The sequence below is a fragment of the Gymnodraco acuticeps genome, unplaced genomic scaffold (assembly GCF_902827175.1).
Source record: "Gymnodraco acuticeps unplaced genomic scaffold, fGymAcu1.1, whole genome shotgun sequence".
NCBI classification, from domain to species: Eukaryota; Metazoa; Chordata; class Actinopteri; order Perciformes; family Bathydraconidae; genus Gymnodraco; species Gymnodraco acuticeps.
Window position 1 is genome coordinate 1,230,152 of NW_022990743.1, and position 27,761 is coordinate 1,257,912.

The 27,761-nt window shown below is 38.3% G+C and overlaps 1 protein-coding gene across 1 annotated transcript; it reads right to left on the reverse strand.

The window, feature by feature from the left end:
• Positions 1 to 55: 55 nt before the first annotated feature.
• Positions 56 to 27,632, reverse strand: LOC117556624 (unconventional myosin-VIIb-like). The gene is made up of 49 exons (XM_034232055.1): positions 27,627 to 27,632; positions 27,421 to 27,522; positions 27,105 to 27,257; positions 26,518 to 26,586; positions 26,318 to 26,433; positions 26,095 to 26,222; positions 25,307 to 25,449; positions 24,128 to 24,241; positions 23,889 to 24,042; positions 23,209 to 23,285; positions 23,004 to 23,123; positions 22,227 to 22,369; positions 21,927 to 22,137; positions 21,658 to 21,793; positions 21,405 to 21,571; positions 20,542 to 20,682; positions 19,126 to 19,284; positions 18,847 to 18,939; positions 18,499 to 18,593; positions 17,877 to 17,961; positions 17,641 to 17,742; positions 16,719 to 16,835; positions 16,398 to 16,607; positions 16,054 to 16,302; positions 15,216 to 15,374; positions 14,722 to 14,790; positions 14,511 to 14,632; positions 13,920 to 14,046; positions 13,061 to 13,180; positions 12,751 to 12,924; positions 11,546 to 11,773; positions 10,789 to 10,956; positions 10,514 to 10,631; positions 9,992 to 10,118; positions 9,707 to 9,873; positions 9,407 to 9,588; positions 8,140 to 8,246; positions 7,900 to 8,042; positions 6,685 to 6,838; positions 6,440 to 6,595; positions 5,629 to 5,734; positions 5,310 to 5,423; positions 4,475 to 4,562; positions 4,291 to 4,397; positions 3,850 to 4,035; positions 2,085 to 2,201; positions 1,910 to 1,993; positions 1,131 to 1,250; positions 56 to 1,007 (listed from the first exon to the last, which is right to left on the reverse strand). Exons 1-49 carry the CDS (start codon positions 27,630 to 27,632, stop codon positions 915 to 917), a joined length of 6,426 nt encoding a protein of 2,141 aa, XP_034087946.1. The 3' UTR covers positions 56 to 914.
• Between the last annotated feature and the right edge of the window lie 129 nt (positions 27,633 to 27,761).

Here is a 27,761-nt window from a genome sequence, read left to right on the forward strand (position 1 = left end):
TATTGTACAATTGAATCTGCTCAATCAACAAAGAAAAACAAAGAAAATACCCATTTAAACTTTTTATTCAAAGTACATTTCACATGAAACTTTCTACTGACTGAGTGTCTTACATTAATCCTGGACATGTCTACATAGACATCCACTCGAAGTCAAGGAGTTTTCTAAAGAATGTGCTGACATGGGGGTTTATAACGCCACGCTTCTTCTTGGCTTTCGAGGCCTTCTCAGGGTTAATGCCCAGGAAGCACCTGAAAACAATAAGCCAAGACAACAACTTTCTATTTTAAATATTTTAAATATGTTGCATCGTTTATTTTAAGGCACATGCAGCGGTGCCCCTTTCAATCTAAGTAAAACCTGCACCTTTTTTCTAAGAAAGAGTAGGACCTCAACATTGTGAGGAGAAAGTGCGAAACACAAAACTACCATGCCATCCTAACAATAACATAATTTAACTTAAATAGCTAACATAGTTTGAATTGAGTGTAAAGTATTTATTACAAGTTCACCAAGCTAGAGGGAAAATGCACTGTGGGATTAGTTACAGAAAAATTCCTCTCTTTTTTTGTATATTTATTATCCTATGCCATGAAAAAAAAAATTATCATGAAAGTGATTAAACTTTATTACAAACCAGTATTAGTGAAGTCAGAGGTAATTCAGTACCATTACATGTCAAATTATGGCAAAACAAGGGCTTAATCTACTGGCAAACTGGAGGAGCACGAAACAGTTTTTTGCTTTGCTTCTCTGTAACTGCAAACTTTATTAATAAATCACTGTGCAATGTCTTAGGATAAATGACTAAATGTAGGCATCACAGGTCAATACCAGTAAATGAACATGAACCCTATTTCTGGTTGTATTTAATTGTATTGATCAAGAATGCACATGAGGCTTTTCTTTTGCCCTCAAGAGAAAATGTTGTGTTTGGGTCGTAAGGCCGTCCTCTGCCTCTCATACATGGTGACGTACGATCTGAGAAGGTCCTCCATTGTGTTGGCCTAAAAAAAAAGGAAAAAGGTCAGAATACTTTGATTGAAAAATGGTTTCTCATGATAATATAATAATGTGATGATTGCCGTATATAGACATTGTAAAATTACATTAAAAAGGCAGTTGCTCACCTGTGTGGTTTCACAGACGAAGACGACGGCCCTCAACAGCGTGCCGATGGACATCTCAAAGTAGTTCCCCTCACTTTGGTACTCTTTGATGCGGCTGAACGGATGCATGACCAGCACCTCCTGAAGGGGATTGACATTAACATGAGATAGTTTAAGTACATCTTCGAGAAACATTTGGCTAGTATTTCCATTTGATGCTACTTTATACTGACATTCAACTTCAAAATATTGATCAAAAGATATGTTTTGGGCCAGAGAGTGCCTTTATTTGAGATGCAGAGTTGAAAGGGGGAGATAGAGGGGATGACATTGTTCGGTGTAAATCGCTAATGAATTATGACATGCTATTATGAATTAAGATACCTGGGAGTATAACAAGTCATTCAAAGCATCTCCACCATTTGCAAAATTAAAATAGTTTCCATAAATGTATAATTAAACCAGTCATACAATATATATTATTCAAAAAATGGCCTCTCTACGTAATAAGTACTTTTATTGTTGGTACTTTGAGGATGTTTTGATGCTACTATACTTTCGTACTTTTACTTAAGTAACATTTTAAATGCCAGACTTACTTGTATTCAAGTATTCCACACTGTGGTATTATTACTTTTACTTAAGAAAAAGATCTCGGTACTTCTTCTACATCACGTTTGTGACCAATAAAGACCAAACAGTTAGCTAGAAATGTCAAAACTCACATAAAAAGTGTCAGTGCAATCAAACATGAAAAGGAAAGGAAACACATATGTATTAATAACCATCATTAGGCTTACCTTCGTTTGTGGGTCTATTAAGCTGATACCAAGCTTGCTGATGGCGATCAAAACTATATTTGGGTAGCTTGATTCACATGTTTGCTGCGAAGTCAAAGGAAATCATAATATGTCAAAACAGTGTTCCACAAATTGCTGAATGCTGATTTCATGACAATCTATCCTGGTGGCTCACTTTCACTTCGAAGAAGGCACAGCCGAATGTTGGCCAGCTGCAAATGGCTTTCAGAAACTCGATCTTAGCCTCCTGCACCGTGATGCCGCTCTGCTTGCTGTAGGCCTGGATTATGTGCTGCAAATACAGGTTACATTAGGTTAGGATAGAATATTTATTATTTATGATGTGAAAACATTTCTTTAGCTCCAACACAATGATCAGGAATTACACAAAAAGACAAAAGGAATTAGTCAAATTCAGCTTAGTATTATGTGTTTATCTAACTGCACTTAGAAGAAGATAATATATAGATAGCGGAGCAATCCAAATTATGGGTACAATTGTCTTGTTATATCAAGAGCTTTCCTTTTGGTTTCCATTGCATGCCTGTCACAAAGGAGCATATTTGGTTTCACTATTATGTTACTGTCGAAGTGTACCACTCCTGACAGTTTCTGTGTTGAAAAATGTTTTACTGATCAGGTGTAATCTCTGCATAGCTTTTCTTCCTAAGAAATAACGTGATCTGGTCTCCATGCAAAGTGAAGTATTGATATTTATTTATTCCTTGCCATTTAAAACAGCTCCCCATTTCAACAGTGTTCCCTCAGATGGATGGGGTTGTAATGTCTGGAATGTAATGTTAACTTGATGTGACAACATGACGGACACCAGTTCTAGGGGGGACGATACATGTCAGGCTGGCACCAAATCTATATTAAGTCTATATTGTGATATGAGACTAGAGATCTTTTAAGATTTCCTGATATGTAATATTGCAAAAGTGTATGTTCCTGGTTTTAACGGCAGTATTACATTTTATAGATATTGTTTTGTGAACTTTTCGAGGTTGTTCCATACTTAGCTGTGAAATCCACATAACAAGGGATTATTTATCAAATGTCACTTTGAAAACCTCTAAAATATCCTTGCAACGTGGATATTGAGGTATTCATACATATCTGAAAGATCGGGATATTTTCTTTTCTTTATATGGCCCATGCCCTGGTTAAATGTAGTGTCCTCGTCACAAATACAAGGATAAGCTAGAACAGGGGTGTCCAAACTACGGCCCGGGGGCCAAATGCGGCCCGTAGGCCCTCAGCTAATTAAAAAAAGTACAATGAAATACGGCCCACAAATGAACATTTTGCTTGTCTTATTGTACTTCTTAAATATATATGTAAAAATATATTACCTAGTATTCATGTGTTAATAAACCCACTTTCCAAATAAATTCTAAAGTAGAAAACATTCTCTAACAAATCTTAGTTGATAAAAAAAAGCCTAATAACTTATTTGCATAACACGCTTGAAATAAACCCTTCCTATTTCCTCTTATTATAATCAATCTGAGGCTCCTGTTTTAAGGAACACAATAAATGAAACCCTCTGGAGAGCTGTTTTTTCTAAAAGCATATTCAAGTTTCAAGCATCATTTAACTACAATTGATTGATTTTGCTAACTTATAACTTAACTTATGAGGCAATATACCTCACTTCTAGCAAGTGGCCCAGTCCTTCGTATATTTTTCTGCATGTGGCCCTCGGTGAAAAAGGTTTGGACACCCCTGAGCTAGAATCTGAATTCTGGACACTACATGTATTGGTAAACAGTGAAAATAATGAATGTGCAAATAATAAAGAGCAAAAACTCAATGGATATCCCTCACAGTCGTGTAAAATCCACTTCTCTCATGGTACATCTCCAAAACATCTTTTTTAGATGAGGTATTAATGTGTCTTAAGTGTCCGCCCTGCCTCTGTTCATTCTTTGGTTTACCTTTTTCCATTCCTCAGGAGACATGAGATCGATCTGGTCCGCAGGAACCAGCTCCCTCAGCATTCTGGGGATCATGACAAACTGCGACCGGTCTGAATCCACTTCGGCTCTGAAGAGCAGGCCGCCGATGTTAGTCATGTTCTCTTTGGTGCAGTTGTGGTATCCACGCAGGTACCTCGGCAGCTCCTATATGGGGGGTAATACAAAGGTAATGTGACCTGGCAACTCTGAGAGGAAGAGTCAGCACAAGAAGAGCTACATATTGATATCAGGATGGCAGAAATATTACTGTTGAGGACTTTGAGAGCTAATAACAGAATTTCTGCTATTTGAGTATCTATCTTCATGGTTGAATGTGCTTATTGTAAGACACTTTGGATAAAAGAGTGAGCTAAATGATCTGTAATGTATTGTAATGTAATGAGTATTTTGGTTGGATACCTGTGGGTAATGGAACATGAGGTCTGCCACCAGGTCTTTCCCCGGGCTCACGTTGAACCACAGCTTCCTCTTGAAGATCACCAGGTAGGGCATGTTGGCTTGGTTTACTGGAACACAAAACCCCAATTATAAATAAGGAAAATGACTGACTGTAAAACGTGAAGGTGTCGGTATGAAGTGTTACCTTCTTTCACTCTTTTTCCTTTCTTAGAAGGCTCTGCAGTCTGCCTTAAGCTGTCAAATAAGTATTTCTGGTCCTGCAGGTTGACCATCTAAGATTTCAAAACAGAATAGGATAAGTATGTTGAATAGGGAAGAACCAACGTCAGTATTTGAGAAGAGGATTTTGCATTCAACGAAGAGATTAAAATGTATTACGTCATTAACACAACATTTGAACATCAACATTGATCATACTATGAATGCAGACCAAACAGTCCTAAAACACAGCAATTAGTTAGCATTTAATAACTTCCTGTTCCCTTTTAGTTAATGTTTTTTTTACATGTTTTTAGTAAGATGCCTGAAATAAGGTTGTTTTTTTTACAGAAAGCTTAAGAGATGCTCACGTTACGTAAGTTAATTGTTCATTTTGAAGCTTTTACGTCATCTTAAAACTGGCGGTTTGTAACAAATGACATCATGTCATCATTAAGAAATAAAAATACATCCTCCAACTAAATCCTGAATTTGAAGTGATTACATTTAAAAAAAGTATTAAATCAAATGTCTTTAATGAATATAAATCGGCAATGTGCCATGATTGTGGAAAGTGGAGTAGCAAATTGTTTACAAAAGTAATGAAAAGGTTGTTTTTGAAAGCCTCACTGCCAACAACTATGAACTGAAGCAGGACATGTTGTGATTTTTAGAAAATGATTGCATGAGAACTAAAACAACCCTACGTGGCCAACACTGAAAAGTTACTCTACAAATTGGGCTATGCTAATAATATTACTATAGAACCTTTTGAAACAGCCCTACTTAAAAATCATGAATCTAGTACGACCCAAGCTCACCTTGTTTGTAGTCTTCAGGCTCAGGCCGTATCCGTCGACTGAGGTCAGTTTGAGCTGATAGGTGATGCTACGGCACAGGTCTTCAATTGTTGTCGTCGACCGCACCTCAAAGATCTGCAAACATTATGAAAGTGAGTTTAGAAACGTTAGCTGATAACCAAAATGGGCTGTCTCGTGTATATTTAAATGTATCTGGAAGTCATTTTTAAACCTAATTTCGACACGAACAAGGGTCATGGAATCCACAAACTGACAGAAATAAAGGAAAGTTTAAGCTTTCCTCCATTAAGCTGATTTATATCATGAACATGTGTCTTACATCACTGGTTTCATTTGGGAAGTGGATTTTATGGAAGATCTGGGTGCTGTTCTGTTGGATGGCTTCCACTTCTATATGATGGGGAGGAAGGTTCCTGGGCTCCTTACTAAGAGCAGAAGTCATTAGGTTAGGGTTATGTTGTTCACTCACAAATATACATAGCAAGAATGAAACATAGCTTAATTATATTGCATTTACTATAAAACCATTGTTCTGTTACAGAACCTGCTTGAGTAGTAACTAGCTTAGAAATATGACAGTTATTCTGTTGCTTTGTATATTGTTGCCGTGCAGAAATGATGTCCCTTGGCATGTTTCTGTAGTTAAGTAAATTGATCAACTTTGTATAGGATGTCTCTCTCTCTCGTTTCGTGTCATTTTCTTTTCATTTCATGCAACAGCGTTACTTATTTAATACAAAATACATGTCATTGAAATTCACTAAGGGAAAAAGACACGTAACAAAATGACTGTTAATATTGAAAAACTTGCAACTTACAAATAAATAATTTTCTGTAAAATTTGAATTTGTAGAATATAACATTCAGTTTGTTGTTTTGCATCTTTTTTTGCTGTGCAATAAGTGCCTTCTTTTATTGCATCTTTATTGTAGAGATAGAGTTGAAAGGGGTAAAAAGGAGTAAATGGTCCCAGGTGGGATTCGAACCCCAGTCCTTTACAGCTGCACCCCAGCACACGGGCAAGCAGCTGTGCTTCTATACGGTGGCCCAAATGCCTTATTTCCACAGCACAGTACATTAATAAACTACCAGTAGCAAGCACTTTATACATGTCCATCCGTCTGTCTGACCTGCACATCCCGTTCAGCCTCTGCAGGCAGTCCGGAGCCAGCTGTTCTCTGCACCGCGACTCCAGGAAGCGCCTAGTGTATCCCAATAAATTCCTATTGGGCACGAACAGGCCTGAACACAGCCACATGAGCTGCCACCCACGCTCCATACTCAGCCTGAGAGTGAGAAAAAGGAAAACGGATTGGATATGTTGGCTCTGGATCGTGAAGGCTTTATCACACAGAAGAACACACTGAGGCAGCACCTGTTGTTGTTGTTGGTCATCTGTCTCATGATCTGGCAGTAGATCTCGTCCTGCAGAGCCTCGTACTGCGTGGCTGGACCGAAGATCTGGTCCGTCAGCTCCATGGGGCTGCGGGCATGTTTGATGGGGTAGTCGCCCATGTACTTCAGGATAGGTGCCGGCATATGTTAAGGATTCACACGGACGATGAAGAAACTAAACAATCCTTGTGTTCTAAACAGAGGGGACTTTCAAAAACCTTTTTTCAAGAATGGCTTTTTTATCATTTGTTTGATTACTTTCCATCAGTTTTGCTGTCTCTGTTTTACAATATGTTAAGCTGGTGTTTTTAGGTTTATTTTATTTTCTGTTTGTAAAAGTTTTAGTTTTTATAAAAAAAACACTTTGTAATTTAGTTTAAAAGCTGCTATCTAAATAAAGTGTATTATTATAATATATATATTTTTTTAAAGTTACAGATTACCCACAGTTAATTGTGTGAAACGAACAATACAATTAATGGTAACACTTTTTGTTGACGCCCATATCTATAATGCATTAGAACAATAGTTCTTACGCATTATCATCTGCTAATAGCAGTGCATAATTACAGGTATAAGCACTCGTAAATATTCATAATGCTTTATAACAATAAAAGCCTTTTTGGGGCTTAGTGAAATATAAATGTCCATAATTCAGTTGTTCTTCATAATGATGTTGTTAGACTACACAATTAATGTTGGGACCTGTTAATAAATAAATACATTTACATTTGGTTCAGAATTCTTGTGGCATAGACTTAATTATATATTTGTTCCCTTGCAAAAAACAAATGTCAGTCAGTGAACAGCAATTATTAAGTATTATGATACTTGACCATTTAAGTCCTTGTAAAATGCTTTATATTCATTATTTTATATGTATTTGTTATTATAATGCATTTTGACTATGTACTAGTGCTTGTATCTATAATTAAAACCTTAAGAAGATCATAACTCATTACTAGGATGATTATAAGGCATTATAGGCATGGCTGTCATAGACAATGTTACCAAAATAACATTATTATTAGACATTTAAATTTATAGCCATTTTTCTCCACCGAAAACTCATGTTACTAGAGAACAAATTACATTTTGGAACATCTCCTGAACCAGGTTTCACGCAGTAAAGCATTTAAACATTCTCTACTGTCACACACGTTACTTGCCCTCATGTCCATCACTTAAAGGATATCAGTGTAGGCGTTGCAGGCCAGGCTGCTGAGGTCAGAGTCCCCCACCAGGTGCTTCATCAGTGGCTGTTTGAGGGGCTCCCTGGAACAAGCCCACAGCTTCTCCCTGACGGCCGCTTTAGACGCACCCAGCCGCACCGCAGGCCTGCGACAGGGAGGACACAGTGTGAGCACATCAGGGGGGGGGGGAATCCTGTTTTTTAAGTTGTGATGATGATAAACAAAGAGACTAATATCGATACCTGAAGTTGTCGATCGCAAACTCTTTTAAGGAAACAGGAGCCAAGGTCACTTCCCTCTCAGGGGCGTTTTTTGCTGCCGTCTTATTCTGGCCTGGAGTGAGAAGTTCCTGAGGGGCCAGACGCAGTTCATCAGTTACACCACAAGAGGGGGTTCATGTGAACCGTCAGGGATATACTACTAATAATAATACATGTAATTTATATAGCGCTTCTTATCTGCCAAGACAAATCTCGAAGCGCTTCACAACAAAGGACACTGATACAATTTGAGAGATTAAACTAATAATAATAATTAAAAAAATTAATAAATAAAAGTCGGAGAAAATGGCAAAACTCCAGGTATACCATGCTCAAAGTTTATTGGAAGGCCTGCCGAAAGAAGAGGGTCTTAAGGCCGGGTTTGAAGACTTCGGTGGAAGGGGCAGATCTCAGCTGATCTGGGAGGGACTGCATCCATTTGGCTGAAAACTGACTATTCAATATATTTAACCTAATGACTGCTGATGCAGACTACAAATAGTGTTATTGCATAAATACTAATACAAATGTTAGTGGAGACTGGGGCTACTTGGCATACAAGGTGAATTTAAGAACCAGAGGCACGAATAAAAAAAAGTCTGCCCATTTTCAAAACTGCAACATTTTTGAGTGATTTATCACTAGTAGTTAATTGTACTAATGGCTATCCATGATAACAGTATGAACCTACTAGCAATGGAAATGTTTTAAATATTTAATAAATGATATCAACATGTTAAAAGGATGTTAGCCAGCTTCTATCCCTGCTCACAGACTTTCACATCTTATTTAAACATGTAGCCGTTTTCACATTGTTTACATCTGAATATCTCCAACACTTTTATAATACGCATACTCCATAGAAATGTGTTACTTGCAATACGATTTACTCAAATGTTTCCCTTACCTAAAAAATGTGTGACATTTTTAACATAGCATAGATGAAGGTTAAAAAATGATAATATTTTGATGTTCACTTTTTGTTTCTGTAAGCTTCAAAAGATCAGAAGATAGCTTTGAGCCAACCAACCACAGTCTCCATGTTGTATTTATAGGCTATATTAATATAACGGTCACATGAACATATGAAATACCTAACATATTTATTTATTCTGATTTCACCCTGTTTACTTTCACTCTCTTTTGATGTCCCTTTTGAATAGACGTTCTGTTTAGGGTTCTGCTGAAATGTATTAGCCATGCAATAGAAAAATAACTAAAAAGTATAAAAAGGTGAAGGGAACTCTACCAGCATTTCGTCAGTGGGCTTGTCTAGAGTGGGCAGGAACATCACTCTGTCCCTGTAGACCGCTCCGCTGGCGTCCGTCCGCTGGTTAGTCGCTTTGAACCAGTTCCTTTCGGGTGAATCTTTTTCGTCTTTCTCTGCCAGCAGCAGGTCTCCTCGTTTACAAACCAGGAACATGGGGTCATCTGTAGAACATGTGATAAAAGAGAAGCATGTAATGTTTCTGTGTTGGATAAAATAGACTGCATATGTCAATTTGTGTTTGATCTTACTATCGTATAAGATACATGCCTAGACTCTTACCTGGTTTGTTAACATCCTGCCTAACCAGGGCATACACAGAGCGCTGCTTCAGCCCCACCAGGTGTTTCTCGATGAGTGCGGCCATTTCTGCGCATTCCCCAGACTTCAGGACGAACTCTCCTCTGATTGTGGCCAAACTCACTGACCGAGTATTTAAATGGCTTTCACTGAAATGATACAACAAGTTAAATTACTTTGATACTTTTTCAATGTTTCAATGAAATTGGTGTGCAAGGGAGTACATAAAACCAAATGATGTATGCAGAACCAAAAAGTTGTCCATACCTGATAACGTGCACTTCCTTTACCTCGAGGTAAGGAAGCTCAAGGAGTCTTTTGTCTCTTCCGTCCATGAAGAAGATGCCGCTCCAGTTTACAGCCACAACAAACCTGCTTTTAGGCAAAGGAGGCCCTGTGGACGGATGGGGGAATACAAATGGTGGGCATGCACAATGAGTAATTTACTGGGATATAGGCGAGATGATTTCACTAATCAGGCACATTAAATGGTCACCACCTTTCGGAATAAACTCAGTTGCAGTATCAAAAAATGTTTTACCTTTTTTTTTTTCCTTGATTCTTGTTTTAAATAAACAAATCCAAAGCATTAAGATGGTTTGGAATTATATCAATAATGTTAAAAGTATATACAAATACAGTCAAGTAGGGTCGCAACTAATCATTTATTTCAATATGTCCGTTTTTTAAATGTATGATATAGTGAATGTGTTAACTCCTGAGATGATTAATTGTTTATGGGATTTTTTTATTTACAGAACTTCATTGACGGTCTGTATGTTGACTGACCTGACATCATTATAACTTCAAAGAACTTGGAGAAGTGCAGGGGCCATGCACGTTGGGCGTTCTTGACCAGATCTCCTTTTACGATGTCTGTTTTCAGCTTCCCCTTGGCATAAGGACCCTGTGTGATCAGTATGAATAAGAATGAACAGTTACCTGGATCGTCTCATAGATAATACAAAAAAAGCTATCATTTAGAAAAGTGCACATGCAGATTTGTATCAGGCTCTAGTCCTGTTAATTATATAACTCCATTTGTGTGACTGTGTGCACATTACCTGCAGGATGACTGCACTGATGAGTTGGATCCACTTTGACATAGATTTGCTCTCAATGAGTGTGGTTGTGATGCATTCCCCAACCACCTCTTGGACATTTTCTCTGCTGTATGCAGAGCCAAACTTGATGTAATAGTGCTGTGCGGCCATCTGGATGTATTCATCGTCCTGAGAGATGCACACACATTTGTATTAGTTATTTTTATTCAAAATGTTGTCAACACCATGTTAGCAAACTGTTGCTTATTTACATATTCAACAAACAAGTAGCAACATTAGCATTCTTTTTGAGTCGTGTTTCAGGGCACCAGCACAAATGTATTCCTTCTCCTTTGAGCTTTGTTTTGGTCTCCAGCAACTCCTAAGGGAAATGTTTGGCCTTTTAGTTTCTAAATACTCCATTATGTTCACCAGCTAGTGGCTAATTGATGGCGTTTGGTGCTTAGCAGGTAGCTCTCAGTTGGCTACCTGTTACTGCTGGACACAACAAAGATTAGAACAGTCAGTGAGAGTAAATCAAAACGGTAATATTTGCTAAAAGACGCTCTAAAAAGGCTCTGAAGAACTGAGGGGAGCTGCAGCGTCGGGTGATCATTTGGATTAGAGAGGACTACTTGTTTTGTGCTTTCCTAAATATTAAATAACCATCTATGAAAGACAAAATCCACAGAAATATTTGAGCTTCTTTAAGCGTCACATCAGGAGTCAAGTTATGATCAGAATCTTAAAGTAAAGTCCTCTGGGTCCCGAGCCTCACCTTATCACTCATGTAATCTCCTATCTTGATGCCCTTGATAACTTGTCTGTAGATCAGATCCGAGCTGACCGGGTCTTCTGAGCAGTCATGCCAGGGTGTGAACAGTTCCTTCCGGATGGACAGCATCCAGAGAGCGTCCTTCTCCGGCTTGCCCTGCCTCCTCATCTCCTGCTCGCACTGGGAAACTGCGTCAAACACGTGATTCCCACAGCTGCCCAGAGACCACATCTGGAGACGAAGAATATCAAAAAGGTTTTCAACTTATCGCACACCATATGGACATGACCTCAATCATTTAAAAATGGTTTAAATCGTTGTATGATCATGGACATGACAGCAACGATTTTCACCTTATCGACTTATCCTACAATATAACCTCGATTATTTTCATGTCATCCAAATACCAGACAATACCGACATGAACATTTCTATGTTACTAACTTAACGTAGATAATATGGACATGATACCAATACTTTTTACGGTATTGATTTATTGTGTGATATATTGTCATTGTCATTTACATATTTTATAATATAGACATGACCATGTTTTTTTTAAGCTAGCCAATTATCGGGGTAAATGCGAACATGACGGTGCTCATTTTACCGATATTAACTTCTCGTAGTAAATACAGACATGACCTTGATCCCTTTTACGCTATTGACTTTATGTCGAAAAAATGACCTTAACCAGTTTTGCATTGGGGAGTTAACATATGGACATGAGCTCAATCGTTTTTAGTGACCTAAGAAAATGACCAGTTGTGTTTACATGCATGTTTGTTTACTTGTCACAAACATTATAGGCAACATGATGCCAAAATGAACATTATGGTACGCCCTACTATTATACTGTAAGTCTATGGCATTGTACGGACATTGCTCATATTTGTAAACAAAGCCAGAGAGTCCATTTTGATTTACTCCTGTGTTTTTTTTTAATTACTTTTATTAGTTAAGAGGATTTCTTTCACATTCCAATCCCAATGTTTATATATTCATACAAATACAAGTTCAATTGCTCTTTGAAGGGGGTGTACTTGCAATATTATGCTCTTATTTTATCACACATTAACGGCATAAAAGGTCCATGTGGAATTATGTCTGGGACAATATATGCTACACCAAAATCATTTACCACCATGACAGGCCCAGGAAGGTCAGAGTGGATATGACGATACAAGAGACAACAAAGTAAAGCCCACCTTTTCAAAGAGAGTGATGTACAGGGAGAATCCGTATGTGTCCCGGAGATCAATCTTGTTGGCCACAGCTTGACAGACCTCTGCAGACGTGGAGATGGAGTCCAGCTGAAGACTGACGGTGCTGTCGTCCAGCAGAGTCACAGACACCTCAATGGGCTCCTTGGACTTCGCAGACTATCAGTAAGGAGAAGAATCATGATAATAGATATAGAAAATAATCACATAATTCAGTACTGCAAAGCGGATTGATGTGAGGTGTGCTGCTCAAAAGGTCTAACAACAAGACACAAAGGTGATTCAGTGTTTCTACCTGTTGCTCTATCACACAGGGCAACTCTTTTCTTTCTCCGTTGGCTATGATACGCTGCAGGCGCTTAGCACAGTATTCTTTGTAGTCATTTGGCCCTCTGAGGATGAAACTCTCCAAATACTATGGAACAGAGAAGAAGAGAACAGATTTATATCAATGTTAAAAATGTAATAACATGAATAAGAGATTGTGGGTTTCTTGGGATATTGGAAATGCTGTAAAACGTAACTAGGAGTAGAAAGAAAAACCCTGTAATGATCACAGTGATGATGTCAACTTTTAAAAGGAAACTTGATTAAACAGAAACGTTTACTTATTATATCGGATATAATAACATTTATTTAGATGGTAGAAATGGAAATAAAATATTCAACCTTGACCGTAACCAAGGACATTTGACCATTGTGTTAAATGTGTTCAGGTTGTAGAAGACAACAAGGATAAACCATGAGTAAAGGAGTTCACCATATTTAACTCAGTAACTTTCAGTAATTAACTCTTTAAGATGGATGGATGATGGATGGATGGACTTTTATTAATCCCTCGTGGGGAAATTGTTTCTCTGCATTTGACCCATCCTAGTGTTAGGAGCAGTGTGCTGCCATTTTGAACGGCGCCCGGGGGGCAGTGTGCCAGCAGTGTGTTTTACAATGTTAATCAAGTGCTTTGATCTCATCTTATCTCAATGCTTTGCCCGTATCAACATAGCGGGGCGGGCCTGAATTTCTAAGAACTGTATCTGTTATTGTTTTTCATCCCTTAACACATATTGGTGATAAAAGCAGAGAGGAGGAATATGCTTTAAAACAAGAGGCATGACAACACACAAAATAAACAGGAAGCTGCGATAATGACTGACCTTTATGAAGAGCTCTGATGGGGGGAAGATACCAAGGCAGATGGAAAGAAGGGTCCAGCCATGCATACGGCTCTTCCTGTTCCTGTTGTTCACCAGCTGCTTACAGATCTGGCAGTAAATCTCATCCCTACTCAGACAGAGCAACATCCCAATCAGAATCACAATCAGAATTCCTGTATGTGTCCCACAAAGGAGACATTTACGTTGTTACAGCAAAGTACAGCTAGACACGAAGAAGATAGAACAATATTATATAAAAAGACATTTAAGATACACATTCATAGAATTTGAAAGAAGTACAAATTCAGCTAAGGTAAGTAGCAGTATTTATGAAATAAAACATGTGTAGCATGAAGTGTGATATATAACAGTAGTAAAATGTAATTATTGTTGCACATAGTTACATAAAGATTCTACGTAAAGATGTAAAGATACATGAAGCAACAAACAAGACGGCTACAGAAAAAGAACTGAATCGCTTAAAAAACGAGGATGGTATAGGATTATATTGTAAGGCTGCACAATGTATCATTATGTTATCATTATCAACATTATTTAAAGATGTTATATTTGCAAATATCCAATCTTTACCTGATGTCTCTTCTCGATAGAGCGTATCCGATGATAATGTTGAGTTTTTCCATGGATGTTAGTGGCCGGTCCAGTGTCGGACCCTCTCCGATCAAAATGTCCTCGTCCTCAGTGTCTTCTGGCTGATAAGGATGACAACAAAAACACACATTTAGCAAACAATACACACAACGGGCAGAAGTCATGATGAAGTGATGGTGAAAGTGCCGACCTCCTCAATAATAACAGAAGCTTTTCTGTTTCCACCACCAAGCTTTTTCTTGTTCTTCCTCAGTATTATCTATGAAAAAACACATGAAGAAGATTAGACTGCAGTGCTTCAACTTGAATTGATCAATCTTCTTCTTCTTTTTTTAAAGATGTTTTTTGGGCCAGAGACTGCCTTTATTTGAGAAATAGAATGAAAGGGGGAGACAGAGGGGAGGAAATTGCCTGTAATGTTCATGCTGCTCGGGATTCGAACCGGCTTACTAGGCAGCGGTCACTCTATATGGGCTGCCAGTTTTAAACAGAGCTATTCGGCGCCCCGATCAGTCTTTTTAATAAAACCTAAGTAAATATTGAAAAAAATCCATCCCAAGGTGATATCTACTTATATATGATATTAAACAGAGAAAATAAGGAAACCTCCATATCTAAGAGGCCGAAAGGTCCAAAAATTGGAGCTCTTAATAACAGAAAAAGAAAATGTTTGATATGTTTTACCTGGTCCAGTCCAACCAGGCTGCTCAGCCTCCTGCCCTGCTTGTGAGGCAGCACACGTGAGCTGATGGTGCTAGACGCTTGAGAAAAAGCATCCGCAGACTTTGGTTCAGGTATGTCCTCCATGTAGCGCAGTATAATCCACCATACAGTCAGACAAGCCTGGAGGAAAAGAATGAGACGAGGATTTAGGAGTAAACTTGGGCAAAAAACAGAAATCTGGACTCAAGAAGACTTACGGGGCGGGGAAAGACAAGACTAAACCAAACAGACTGTCAGAAAGGAGAACCAACAAGGATCTGACAAAGACTCACAGAAGAAAATGATTTAATCACATAAAGGAAGAGGGCAGGCAAAACACAGGGTCCCAGGTGACAGAATCAGGGTGTTTCAAGTTTCAAGGCTTTATTGTCATTTGCACATTAGATACAGTGTACAGTAGATATGGCAATGACAAACGTAGGCTCCTCCAACAGTGCAACAAATATATATAGGACATAAAACAAATAAAACAGATAAAATAGTGCAAGAGAATGTTTTGAGATGTGCAAGTAAATACAAATAAAATAGAAAGAGTGCAAGAAGAATCTATATACAAGTAAATGGAATTATATATTAGATACATAATTAGCAAGATGCAAACAGATGAATGTTTATGGATGTTCTTTTAAAAGTTCAGGTGCTTAATAGTCTTATGGCCTTTGGAATAGAACTGTCCCTGAGTCTGGAGGTTTTAGACCTGAGTTTGGGCAGACCATCTCACAGGAGGGGAAACACAAAGACAGGAAGTAAAGACAGACAACACTGACATTAATCAGGAAACTAAGAGTTTGCCCCTCACCAGCACATCGGCCTCGTCGTCGTGGGGCAGAAGAGGCTGCTTGAGTCTCTGGTTGAGGTGTGTGTGACTGTGGTTGCTCTGGAAGTTAAGGATGCTAAACTTGTAGAAGGAAAACTCCTCACTGGCGTCATCAAAATCATCGTCTTCTTCCTCTGCAAGAGACGGGGTGGGGGTTGTTGAGATGGAGGATGGAGTGATGATTATAGAGGGTTCCTCCAAAGACTCTAGCACGGCCCTCCTCTCCTTCTTCTTATTGGTCAAAAATAGAATTAAAACCATTGGTTAAGTCAGTCATTTTATTATATATGATACAAATGTTACATTATCAGATTACGTCAACTCACCTCAATTTGATCTGCTGCTTTCTTTACCTCTGATACCTTTTTCACAGGAGGCGGGGGCATGAGGTCAATAGATTCCTCCTCTGAATCCTGCTCTACGATTGGCTCAGGCTCCCGAACTGCTGGCTGCGACTTGGCGATAACGTTCAGTCGCTGCTGAAGCTCCACAGCAATTCGCTGTTGGGCCTCCTTCTGCTGACGTAAAATGGAGGCCTGTGGCGGGTGGGTTAGAGAGAGGAGAGAGAAAGGTAGGGGTGGAAGGTTTTAGAATACAACACACCACATCTTGACATTTATTATGTTATTTGTATTTTAAGGTCTCACATTGTCCCTCAGCTTTGAAGTTTCTCTTCTGGCCATGGTTCCTCTCGTGTAAGCCTGCAGCAGAATGATGGCCTCTCTCTTCTGCTTATAGACCTTCTTAGCCCGGTAGCCTCGAACCTAGAGGTCATTAGAAATAATTAATAACCTTTCAGAATAATCAATGCATTCATGTATATACTTACTGATAAAATACTAGTGAAGTTAAATTGATTTCCATTTCCCCCCCAAAAAACTAAAGATTTGTATAAACTCTGAAGCTCATTTGAAAAACATGTGGAATGCATTTTAATAAATTCCCAAATCCTATTTATAAATTTAGACTTAAAAAATAATAATCTCAATCTCAGTGCAATCCTGATGCACTGCAATATATTTTAAATATGTTTCATTTATACACTTTAAAATGAACAAAAATATGTAAAAGTATATAAATCTGAATATTGTATAATATTTTTAAATAACGTTTCTATATAAATAATATACAGATTATACAGCATATTTAAGTAAATATAAGAATGGGTAGGTGTGTGTGTGTGTGTGTGTGTGTGTGTGTGTGTGTGTGTGTGTGTGTGTGTGTGTGTGTGTGTGTGTGTGTGTGTGTGTGTGTGTGTGTATCTTATGATGACTGATCAATTTTCTATGCCTAACAGATCAGTGTTTACTTTGTCAAGTACTAAACTATATTAGTTTTGTGTTATGTTTAAAATAATTGATAGAAAAATACAAATTGTGTATTTTACATTACTGTAATTATTTTCTGTAATATGTCATCTAGACAATTACACATTTTGAGGGTTTTTAGACAATACATTCACATTCCTCTGTAAATAAAATACGGTATCTTTCTTTAAAGGTGTAAAGATAAAGATCTTTCAACCTGGGAAACTAAATAAAGCTAATCTACAGTTTCCACAGTACATGCCTGGTTCTGTATGGTGAGTGCTGCTTCGCGCTGTCTTTGGAACTGTTGCTGCATCTTCCGACTGCGGATCTTCGACTTTAGACGATCAAAGCCGTGCTGGAGCTGTTCGGAGCAAGAGTGAAAACAAAGGAGAAGGTCAGTGGACTGGAAATAAGTTAAAGCTAACGCCAAAGAGAAAGAGAGCATTATTACAGCTGTAAGCTCTGAGTTGTATAAAAGCTTATGAAGCATCAGACCTTTCTTCGCAATTTCTCCTGTCTGTAAGCTCTCCAGTTCTTCTGCAAAACCACAGCTGCCCTCCGCTTCCTCAGGAAAGACTTTCTGTAAAAATAAGAAGAAACACACTCCTCAATCACCCACTGTCTCTTAATTATTTTTTTACCTATTTGATATTTTACTGATATGTATGCCCTCAGGCTCAACAACTAAGGCTTGATCCCAACCTTATAACTGAAAAAGCTTTCAAACTTACCCTGTAAACTTTCATATTCATAAATATATGAATTCATATTAGTTTGTAAATACACCCTTACTGTACATATTTATATTAAGTAGATTCAGTTTGCTTCTACATCCGGATATCTAAGGCCATTTACTCAGTGTTTTATTTCATTCTTACTTAAACTTTAATTTATTGAATTCATAATTATTTGTATCCTTAGGAGATGTGCTTTTATTTGTCCTATCCTGTGTTTCTTTATCATTGATGTTACTGCTTTGACTCCTGTATACGTAAAAAGGTTAATCTTATCTTATATGGCAGCATGTATATCAACACTACATAAACATTATCTGTAGCTGCAGTATAGGACACATCTTTTGGGGATTTCCTCTTTGTACTTTTCTTAGAAGCTGCACCTGTCTTTGTGTCCCATCATGACCCTCTGGATCACCAGAGCTATTTTGCTGAGTTTCTCTTCTCTGAGGCGTTCCAGGATGGCATCATGGGCATCCTAAAATGAAGTGGATAAATTGCAATCAGATGCGATAAGGTAGTCCAAGATATTCCATTTTTTTTAAAGAAACTAAATTATAGTCATCTCCAGCATACAGTACAGTACTTCCCGTAGAAATGACTATACATGCTAGTTCATAACACTGATACTACTTCACCAGTTAACTGTTAATCTGCAGTGATGTTCTACTGTGCTGAAACGATTTAGAAAGCTCTGAAACAACATGGTTTGAATTAAACGTTTTGTTCACCCTCAGGAAGATCTTGGTCCTTCCTATTTTCCACTCGTCCTCTCCTTGAATCTCCGTCTTGCAGATGGCTTCACAACAGGCAGCAGCTGTCTCCTGGTGAGAAAGAAAAATGCTGAAAAGAGGCTAAAAACAGCCCAAATCTCTCTGAGGGGGAGAAGACAACCATGTCGTAAGGACATGTTAGCAGTTACAGTTAAGATTCAACGAATAAGACTTATGACAATTTATGAAATCAACTTTGTAACATATGATCGTCAACAACACTACATCACAACGTACAGTTTTTGGGTCACAGACGGTCGTCTTCAGCAGCACCCTGTAGCGCTTCAGGAAGTCCTCAAAGGTGTGGCGAATTGGGAATCCCAGCTTCCGGATGCGGATGGTGTCCAACATGCCGGAGTATCTCAGCTGACGCATACACAGCTCTCTGTCAAATGTCTAAAGGGAGAGCACATTAAAGCTAATGTGAATATTATTTCTATGTGGGTCTGAGTTGCATTTATTCTTGCCTTTACCATCACAGCAACAGAAACATTACTTGTCCATTCTAACATGCTGGTGTTAAGCAGGGATAATGGTTACCATGTTCACCATCTTAGTGTGAGAATACTATCATTTCTTTCTTCATTTTTATGTTATAGGTAATAAACCGTTAACTGCAAAATTACAAAAAAGGACCAGATTAAGACCAAAATGGCTCATCAAAGTTAATACAATTTATCTTGGGGGAACATTAATGTGAGTACCACATTTTTATGACTGTCCTCAACTGAAGAAGTTCCAGTAACACTCATATGATTTTGATGACCAATCAATTTATCCAGAGAGAATCATGCCAAAGCACCACTTTAAACATGAACATGAAAATGTTATTAAAAACTAACTATTTGACAAAAAAGTAAATGGCCAGGACCGAAACAACCAGACCTACATATTGCATGGCAATCTATCCAATAGTTGTTGTGCTATTTCACTCAAAATGACGTGGTGGCGTTAGAAGAAAAAGTCAGAGGTTGGCCAAAGTCATTAGGATTCATCATCTGGGAACCAGGAATATCTGTACAAAACGTTGTGTTCTCTATCATGTGGATGTTAAGATATTTTACAGGATAAGTTCAAACTTTGTGGCACAAAAATAAAACTCAGGGGATGGCCAAAGTAGTAGGGAGATCATCCTCTGGGGATCATGAATCTCTGTACAAAATGTCATGTCAATCCGTCCAGTAGTTGTTGATATAATACATTCAGGACGAAGGTTGTGGACCTGCTCTTCTATAGCTTGCCCTAACATGGCCGGAAAAATAACAGTGAGGGAAGATAGATGATATGAATTTAAAAGGGATTGGGAAAGCTTCCCAGTTACAATAGCAGGTTATCAAAATGTTCTAAATTGCTTTATGGCACCAAGCAGGAAGAGGCAATTGTTTATCCAGTGAAAAGGCAGATGGTAGAGCAGCTGAAAGGTAGATTGGAAAATTAATATTATCCTCTTCAATAAAGGTAGACTCCCAGGATACAGGATTTATTTAGTGACATTTATTTCCTATGACAAACATCACTGACACTTCTCTCAACCTTCATCTAATGTGCTTATAATACATAACTGCTTACAATCATGTTTCAAAATGCTAAACATAGCACTCGTTGCGTGTTATTTTGACCACAATATACAGTAGTTGCTCATGTGTGACTCGCCTCAGACTGCTTTTCGTTGTTGGGTTTGAAGCAGCGGATAAAGGAAGGCTGGCAGGCGGACAGAGCCTTCATCAGGGAGTCCAGAGACTGACGGAACTGAGCGCTCAGCGTCGCCACTTGCTTACGGTTGTCAGTATGGGCCTGCATGGATGAAAGAAAAATACTAAAGTCATGTTATCAATAGAGTGCTGCAGGAATGAGTCCTAAAACATGGACATGAGTTAGCATTTTTGCAACTTCTGGTCCCTCGTCTCCAAGTAATGGGTTTTACTTATAGTCTAAAATATCAATATTTTAAACTTTGTTTTACATTATAAACTATGATTTTACTGGTCTCAACAAAGGCGGATGCTATCAAGTGGCAAAATGAGACTACTTAACGTCCTCACGCCCAAGGAATGAGGAAGAGCACTTGAAGCTAATTTTGGTTGTGGCTAAATCGTTGAATTACAACTTCCTGGTCCGTCATGGAAGCCCACCTAGAAAGCTGTATCCAGTTTCCTTTATACATTCAAAATCACAGTGACAAACAAGTCCCCATTAAGCTGAGCTGTGGTGATGTTGAAGTCATGTGACAGTGGTGTAGCTACTTAGCTTTTTAGCTAATGTTAGCTAGTTGCAGTTATGATTCAAAAATCCTATCAGGGTGTTTAGTTGTGAAGCTTTTGTTTACCACAGAGCACATTTTTTAGCAATAATACAAAATCCAATGGGACTTTTGTCAAGGGAACCAGGATTTTACTTTGGGTTGTTCCCAAACAAAAATGGTCAACCTTTTAGCACCATTGTCCAACCAAATAAGTAGAAGATTTATGTAGCATGGTAAAAGTAAATGACATGCTTATGGGAGTACATTTCCATACCCGTAGAGAGTTGTTGGGCGTCATGACGATCTTCTTGTTGTTGCTGATCTTTACATTATTGGTTGAAAGCTCTTCCTCAAATATCTGTTGAAGCAGCATATTCTTGGTCTTTTTCACCATGCTGATCATGTCAGAACTGACCGCATCTCTGTTCTTTTCCAGGAAGCCTTCAGGGGGGAGAAAGAACAATACTATCACCATGCAACAGATCATTAGTCTTCAGTTGGACTTTTTGTAAATGTTGTTTTTGTACCTTTGGAGTCGTAGTATACGATGCCAGCATAGTGGCGAACGCCAAAGTCTGTGTCGTATTCACTTCTGGAAGAGAGGTAGTTCTTGTTCCTACGATGTTGTTGGTTCATCTTGTTCAGCATAGTGGCGTCAGAGCCCTGTGGCACACCAAACAATATTTTGACTTTAAAACCAGCAGAACATATGAACTGGCAGATTCCAAAGTAAAGACTTTAACAATATTTGCTGTGTGATTTGTCTTAAAAGCAACCCTTGTATAGCGCAACCAACCTTTGGAAAGTGGCTTTCTTCATCGATCAGAGCCAGAAGGTTACAGGGTTTCATAGCCAGAACGTCCAGGATGCTCTGATTGTCACTGAATTCGATGCTATTCCAAACAATGTCCTCCTTCAGGTACTCCTTCTGCTCCAGCTTGAAGATGTGGCCCACGAAGAACTGCTGCAGCTTCTCGTTGGCGAAGTTTATGCACAGCTGCTCGAAGCTGTAGGACGACAGGGTTACATTTGAACAGCTGTAACTAAGTGTAAAACAGTGCTGTGCTCAACATGAGAGAAAAAAACAAGTCCTTACCTGTTTGTTTTGAAGTTCTCAAAACCAAAGATATCGAGCAGGCCGATGGACAGGAAGGAGGATTTGGGGCTTTTGGTCAACTTCTTATAGATGACATTGTTGATTTTCTCAACGATCCATATGAACAGCTTGTTGTAGATTGCCTGAGCGATCGATACAAAATGTGTTAAAATGTAATTTGATCTTCTTATCAAGAGGAATCAGTCCAACTCACAAAGGAATATTAAAGTAATAGTTTGTCAAGAAACGTACTGCTGTGAACAGGAGTAGCAAATTCAGTTTAACCACATAAAATAAAGACCCACACAAAGGGTCAACATCGATTTAAGTGTACGCTATACTTAGAATATTTTTTATGCTTAACTTTCCCGTCAGACAATTATACAATGCGTAAGGAACAGAAGCTGTTATATAAGCTCTCGCCATATCCACTCCATTGACAAAAACAGTAATTTTATCTCGCAGAACAAGGAAGTCTATCGCTGCCTTGATAGAGTTGAGTTCTTCAGTGACTGGATGGTTGTTTGTAATAATCCCTGCATCCCCCCCTCTCATGACAACTGCTGTGTCTGAAAACCCCTGCCTGCACCCTCCTCTTTTAAATTGTGTTGAAGTTCTAGTTTGAGTTTTCAATGAATCCCTCTGCAATCAAAGGTTAAAATGACGTCATGCTGTTATCTTTATCAATTGCAGTACGCAAATAAATTTCTATATGAAAGGATCCAATAAGGAGGTTGGCAGCCTTTTGATTGCCAGTCATTGGGTCAGATTTATTACCTTCACAAAGGCGTCCCTACAGTCAGACGCCTGATCGGCGCTGAGGGGTTTGATCACACTCTCTCTGTTGGTCATAAAGGAGCGTTCGGTCAAACTCTTTGCCAGGGCAGACCTCTTCACCTGAAGGGAAAATACTTTTTCAATCATTTCGTGCTGATACAGATAATAAGTTAATGGTTTACCATCACTCGATCTCTGCGCTCACCTCCAGGAGTGATGCAGCCATGCTGAAGTGTTGGGACTTGCTAACATCACTGGTTTCTAAGTTATTTTGTGTGTTGGCTGGTGGGAACATGAAATCAAATGTAACAACAACAAGAACACCACAAAAAAAGTACCCCTTTTGGGTAATCACATTTTCTATGATGCCCATGTCTACAATTGCATTGCATTATAAATGTACTTAAAATGCGTTATATAAGCACTGTCAATTTTAACGCGCAATGAATCTGTAAACTTAAATGTGTAACAAAAAAACTATATAAACAAAAACATTTGTAAAAATGTTGGACTTCATGAAAAATAAATCAGAAATCATCAAATATATTATAATTAAATGAAATAAAAATAAAAATAAAGAAATAAAAGCTCTGATTTCTAAATATTTTAAACTTAAGTTTCACATTTTAGAAATGAATGTTGTGATTAAACGTGATTACGTTTTGTTTATCGATTGCCACCACAAGTAATAATCTGACTTTATCTTGTAGTGGAGTGTTGTAACATTTTGGTATTACTACAGTTGTTTAAATGCTTTCGGTGTAGCAACCATTACTGCTAGGATTATAGTAAATCTGTTTTATTGACCTTTTTATTGTTCCTGACATTAAATATAACCAGCAATTTATAGAAAAAAACTATAATATGTCACATGTGTTGACTCACCCTGGAAGCAGACGTTTCCCAGGTGTAACATGGCTGCCAGCAGCTTGAGGATTTCCTGACACTGGAGTTCTGAGAAGGTGAGGATCTTCATGGCGGAGAGAATACGCTGGTAGTCTTTAGCATCATCCCTGCTGTCACACTGGATACAGCCGCCCTGTAGCACATGAGAAGGAAGGTTCACATTGTTTACAGTAAATCGACAAGATGTCAGATGTTCGGGGTGGCAGCCAATGTTATACCTTGGAAAGGAATTTGTACTCCTTAGCATCACCGAGGTTCAACGTTTTCTTTTCCTCTGCCGTGGCTCCTGCCAGCATATAGTAAAACACGTGGTAGTTTCTCTCCTCCAGGGCCTAAAGGTATGTGGAGCAAAAATAAACCATTATTGTTACAAGAAGATAAACAGTAACACTTTCCATGTCTAAAATGCATTATAAACATGCTTATGATGCATTATAGTCTACTTCGAAGTATAACTAGTTCTATGTACTATTTATAATGCTTTAAAATATAACAATTATCATTTATTATGCTTTTTGGGGTTTTCCTTTTCCTGTAGTGTATTATAATGGTTTGGGTGCATGTAAATGGTTTGCAAAGGCTAAAATCTTGGGGATATCTCTAAAGCAGTTGACCAATCACAACAGAGCCAGACAAAATACAAATATGAACCAGAAAATGAGCAATATATGGCCCCTTTAATTACATTTAAGGTCAAGTGTCATAACACCACATTTTTGCTAGTTATTCATTGATTTGATTGGATTCAATTATGTATTTTTCACTTAACGTAAATAAAGCCCGTTTAAAGTGACTTATAACCACCTTTTAATTTATTTTATCTCCATATACCTCAGGTATATAATTACTTCACATTAAGCACTTAAAGTAACTTTATATCAAATTCTAAAGCATTATAACTGTGATTATAATGCATAAAAAAAGCAATATATACTGTATTACGATTATTAGAATTATTATACTCTGAATGTTATTAAATAGCATTAGGAATTCTTATAAATCGAGTTTAACCGAGCCATAAGCCTTTTGAGAATGAATGGCATGAATAACAAAATGAACTGTTAATTACATTAAATACTACATAAGAATCCACAAATCAGGAAAACATAATAGAAAAAGCGAAAAAGAAATAAGAAGAGAGGAATTGCTCAATAAGTGTGCTTTTAATGCTTTATAATTATAGGACGTGTACCAGTAAAAGAAAAGGTGTTCAAAAGGACACTCATTGTGGCTGTGAATGACCTGCTAATATTTTCCATGACTTCAACGGGAAATTCTCTAAGGGTTCACTGTCCATGATAACACCGTGTTTATCTAACCAGCCCTGTTTTTATTGCCCCCCCTCCCCATTGGGGATATGATAAGAAGGAGCAGGTGTTTGGACTGAGACAACTCACCTGATGGCAGACACGGGACTTCTCCAGGAGATACTGCTCCACTCGAGCTCCTTCAATCACTCCGTTCTTACTGAAGAAGATCTCCAAATATTTCCCAAAGCGACTGGAGTTGTCATTGCGGATCGTTTTTGCATTTCCAAACGCTGCATGGGACAGAACAAGGACGCTTTATTATTATTTTTGTACTTTTTCTGTGTATGGGTGTGTCTCAACAGGAAGTTGTTTGTGGAGATGCTTATCTCCTAAGACCTGTTAACGTGTTTTCCTCAAAAGGTGTAAGATATTGCTACTGATGTACTGTACACATGGCAAAGCTGTGTCACGAATTGTACAAGTTGAGAAAATCCCACAAAATAAAAGCTTGAAAGGGTTTTTAAAGGTTTTTTTTGGTGTGCAATTTATATTTTAATTGAACATGTTTCAGAGTTTTCAGAAGCCAACTAAAACCAGTATTTTAATGTAGCAGGCAGCATATAAATAGTTTGGGATACATTTCACTTTTTACTCTGGATGTCACTAAAAAGTTGTTGTAAAAAGTTTGCATTTGTGTATGATAATCATAAATGTAAGATTTGTTGAAGGTTAGTCTTTATGTGTTAGCATTATTGCTATCATTCGATATAACTTGTTCAAATATAACCTTATACACACTTTACTCTGCTTTCGTGTAATATTTTTTCCATTAACTCACAGGTCACAGCTGTTAACCCTGAAATGAGTCACCTATGTACTAAGACAAGAATCGATTTTGAATGGGGAATTGTTTTGACAGTCTGTTGACGTAGTACCTTCGAGGATGGGGTTGGACTCGAGGATCTGCTGCTCGATCTGCTGCTCAGAAAGCTCACCGCTGACCGCCGCCAAATACTGCAGGATCAACTTTGTGCTCTCTGTCTTCCCCGCACCTGATTCCCCACTGAGGAACATATAGAAGGGAAGAAGAAGTGTAAACAAAAAGCAAACCCTAACAAGATGTATGCTATTGAAGACTGTCAAATGATTCATGGTGACCTGATGATGCAGCACTGGTTCCTGAGATGCCGCATCATGTTACAGTAGCATGACTCAGCGATGGCGAAGATGTGCGGAGGGAGTTCACCCAGCTTTCGGCCGTGGTACAACCCCACCTGAAAGATAACGGGGTTAGATGATGAAGGGGACATGATTTGCAACTGTAGTACGTCTGTGATGAATTTTAAAACCAGCCTCACCTGGTCACCTGAATAAAAAGGGAAATCCTTGTATGGGTTCACTGCCACCAGCACAGAGCCTGTGTAGGTCTGTAAAAGACAAATGGTGCTGTGTGAGATGTTTAGGATAGAGGAAAAAAATCCAGAAATATTCAAGTGCACTTATGATGGCAGAACTGTATGGTTGATTCAAATTTATTCTCATACATTTGCTACCATTGTTCCTAAAGCATGGTGAAAACAAACAAGATTGTCTAATTGTTTAATATTATTTGTGCGTTCCTACTCTGGTTTTTGGTATTCTTCTAAATATTTGCTAATTTGTAGTGCCGTAAGGGTTGGGCATATTATGTATACATGACACTATAGTGATATTTAATCATACAAAGAAGGTACATTCAATTTAATTCGAGATAAATAAAGCATTGAAAAATGTCAAATGATCAGGAATTATTGTAAATGTTCAGATTTTGTATTCGTTATTGGCACTATTTGATTTCCTTTTCTATTGTGTAGTTTAATTGTTTATTTACTCTCATTAAAATGTGTGGAATTCTTTACTTTCTTATTGTTTGAAAACCTTTGAGCTGCATAGCACTTTGCCTTACATAGATAAGGCCTCGTTTGTGTCGCATCAGCAGGTTCCGGAGGAGGCCGGCCTCCGTCATGTCTCCCAGCTTGATCATGTCATCCACCCCCTCCACGGAGGTGGGGTGCATGATCCTGAGCGAGGCCTCCTGCTCCTGGGCCAGACTCCGCTGCTGCGAGAGGTCAAAGAAAGAAATAAGGTCAAACCCCAGGCTGTACATGTTTTTTATGATGCTTTATGTAAGCAATACATACAGTATTGATTTAGCTTTTTATTTAAACCAACACACTTTAACATATTGATTTGGCTTTTTATTTAAACAAGGGGATATTTACCTTTCCTTCATCGTCGACTAGTAACCGCTGACCAGATGGTGTTACTGTGACCCTAGCTCCGATGGGTACCCCGATGTCGGAGTCCACCCACACCCACTCCCCCTGAAAATACACAGCACGATACATACAATGATAATATTCACCAGCAGATTTTCTGTTTAAAGGAACACTTCACCCACAATATGATTATTTTTGAATTGGCTTACCTCCATGGTAAACAAATAATTCAACCTGAGACATTTCTTGGTGAGATGAAGTAGAATCTGGGTTTTTGTGTTTGGGAAGTATTGAGCATTCAACTGGATGAATGAGACTTGGGTTATAGTTTCCATGACGTTAAA

Excerpts from the sequence above, each read along its gene's own strand:
- LOC117556624 (XM_034232055.1), bottom strand. Across the intron at positions 21,572-21,657 it reads CGTATACTACGACTCCAAAG|GCTTCCTGGAAAAGAACAGA; the intron begins GTACAAAAACAA and ends TCCCCCCTGAAG. Across the intron at positions 18,940-19,125 it reads CCGTCTGTGACCCAAAAACT|GAGACAGCTGCTGCCTGTTG; the intron begins GTACGTTGTGAT and ends CTTTCTCACCAG.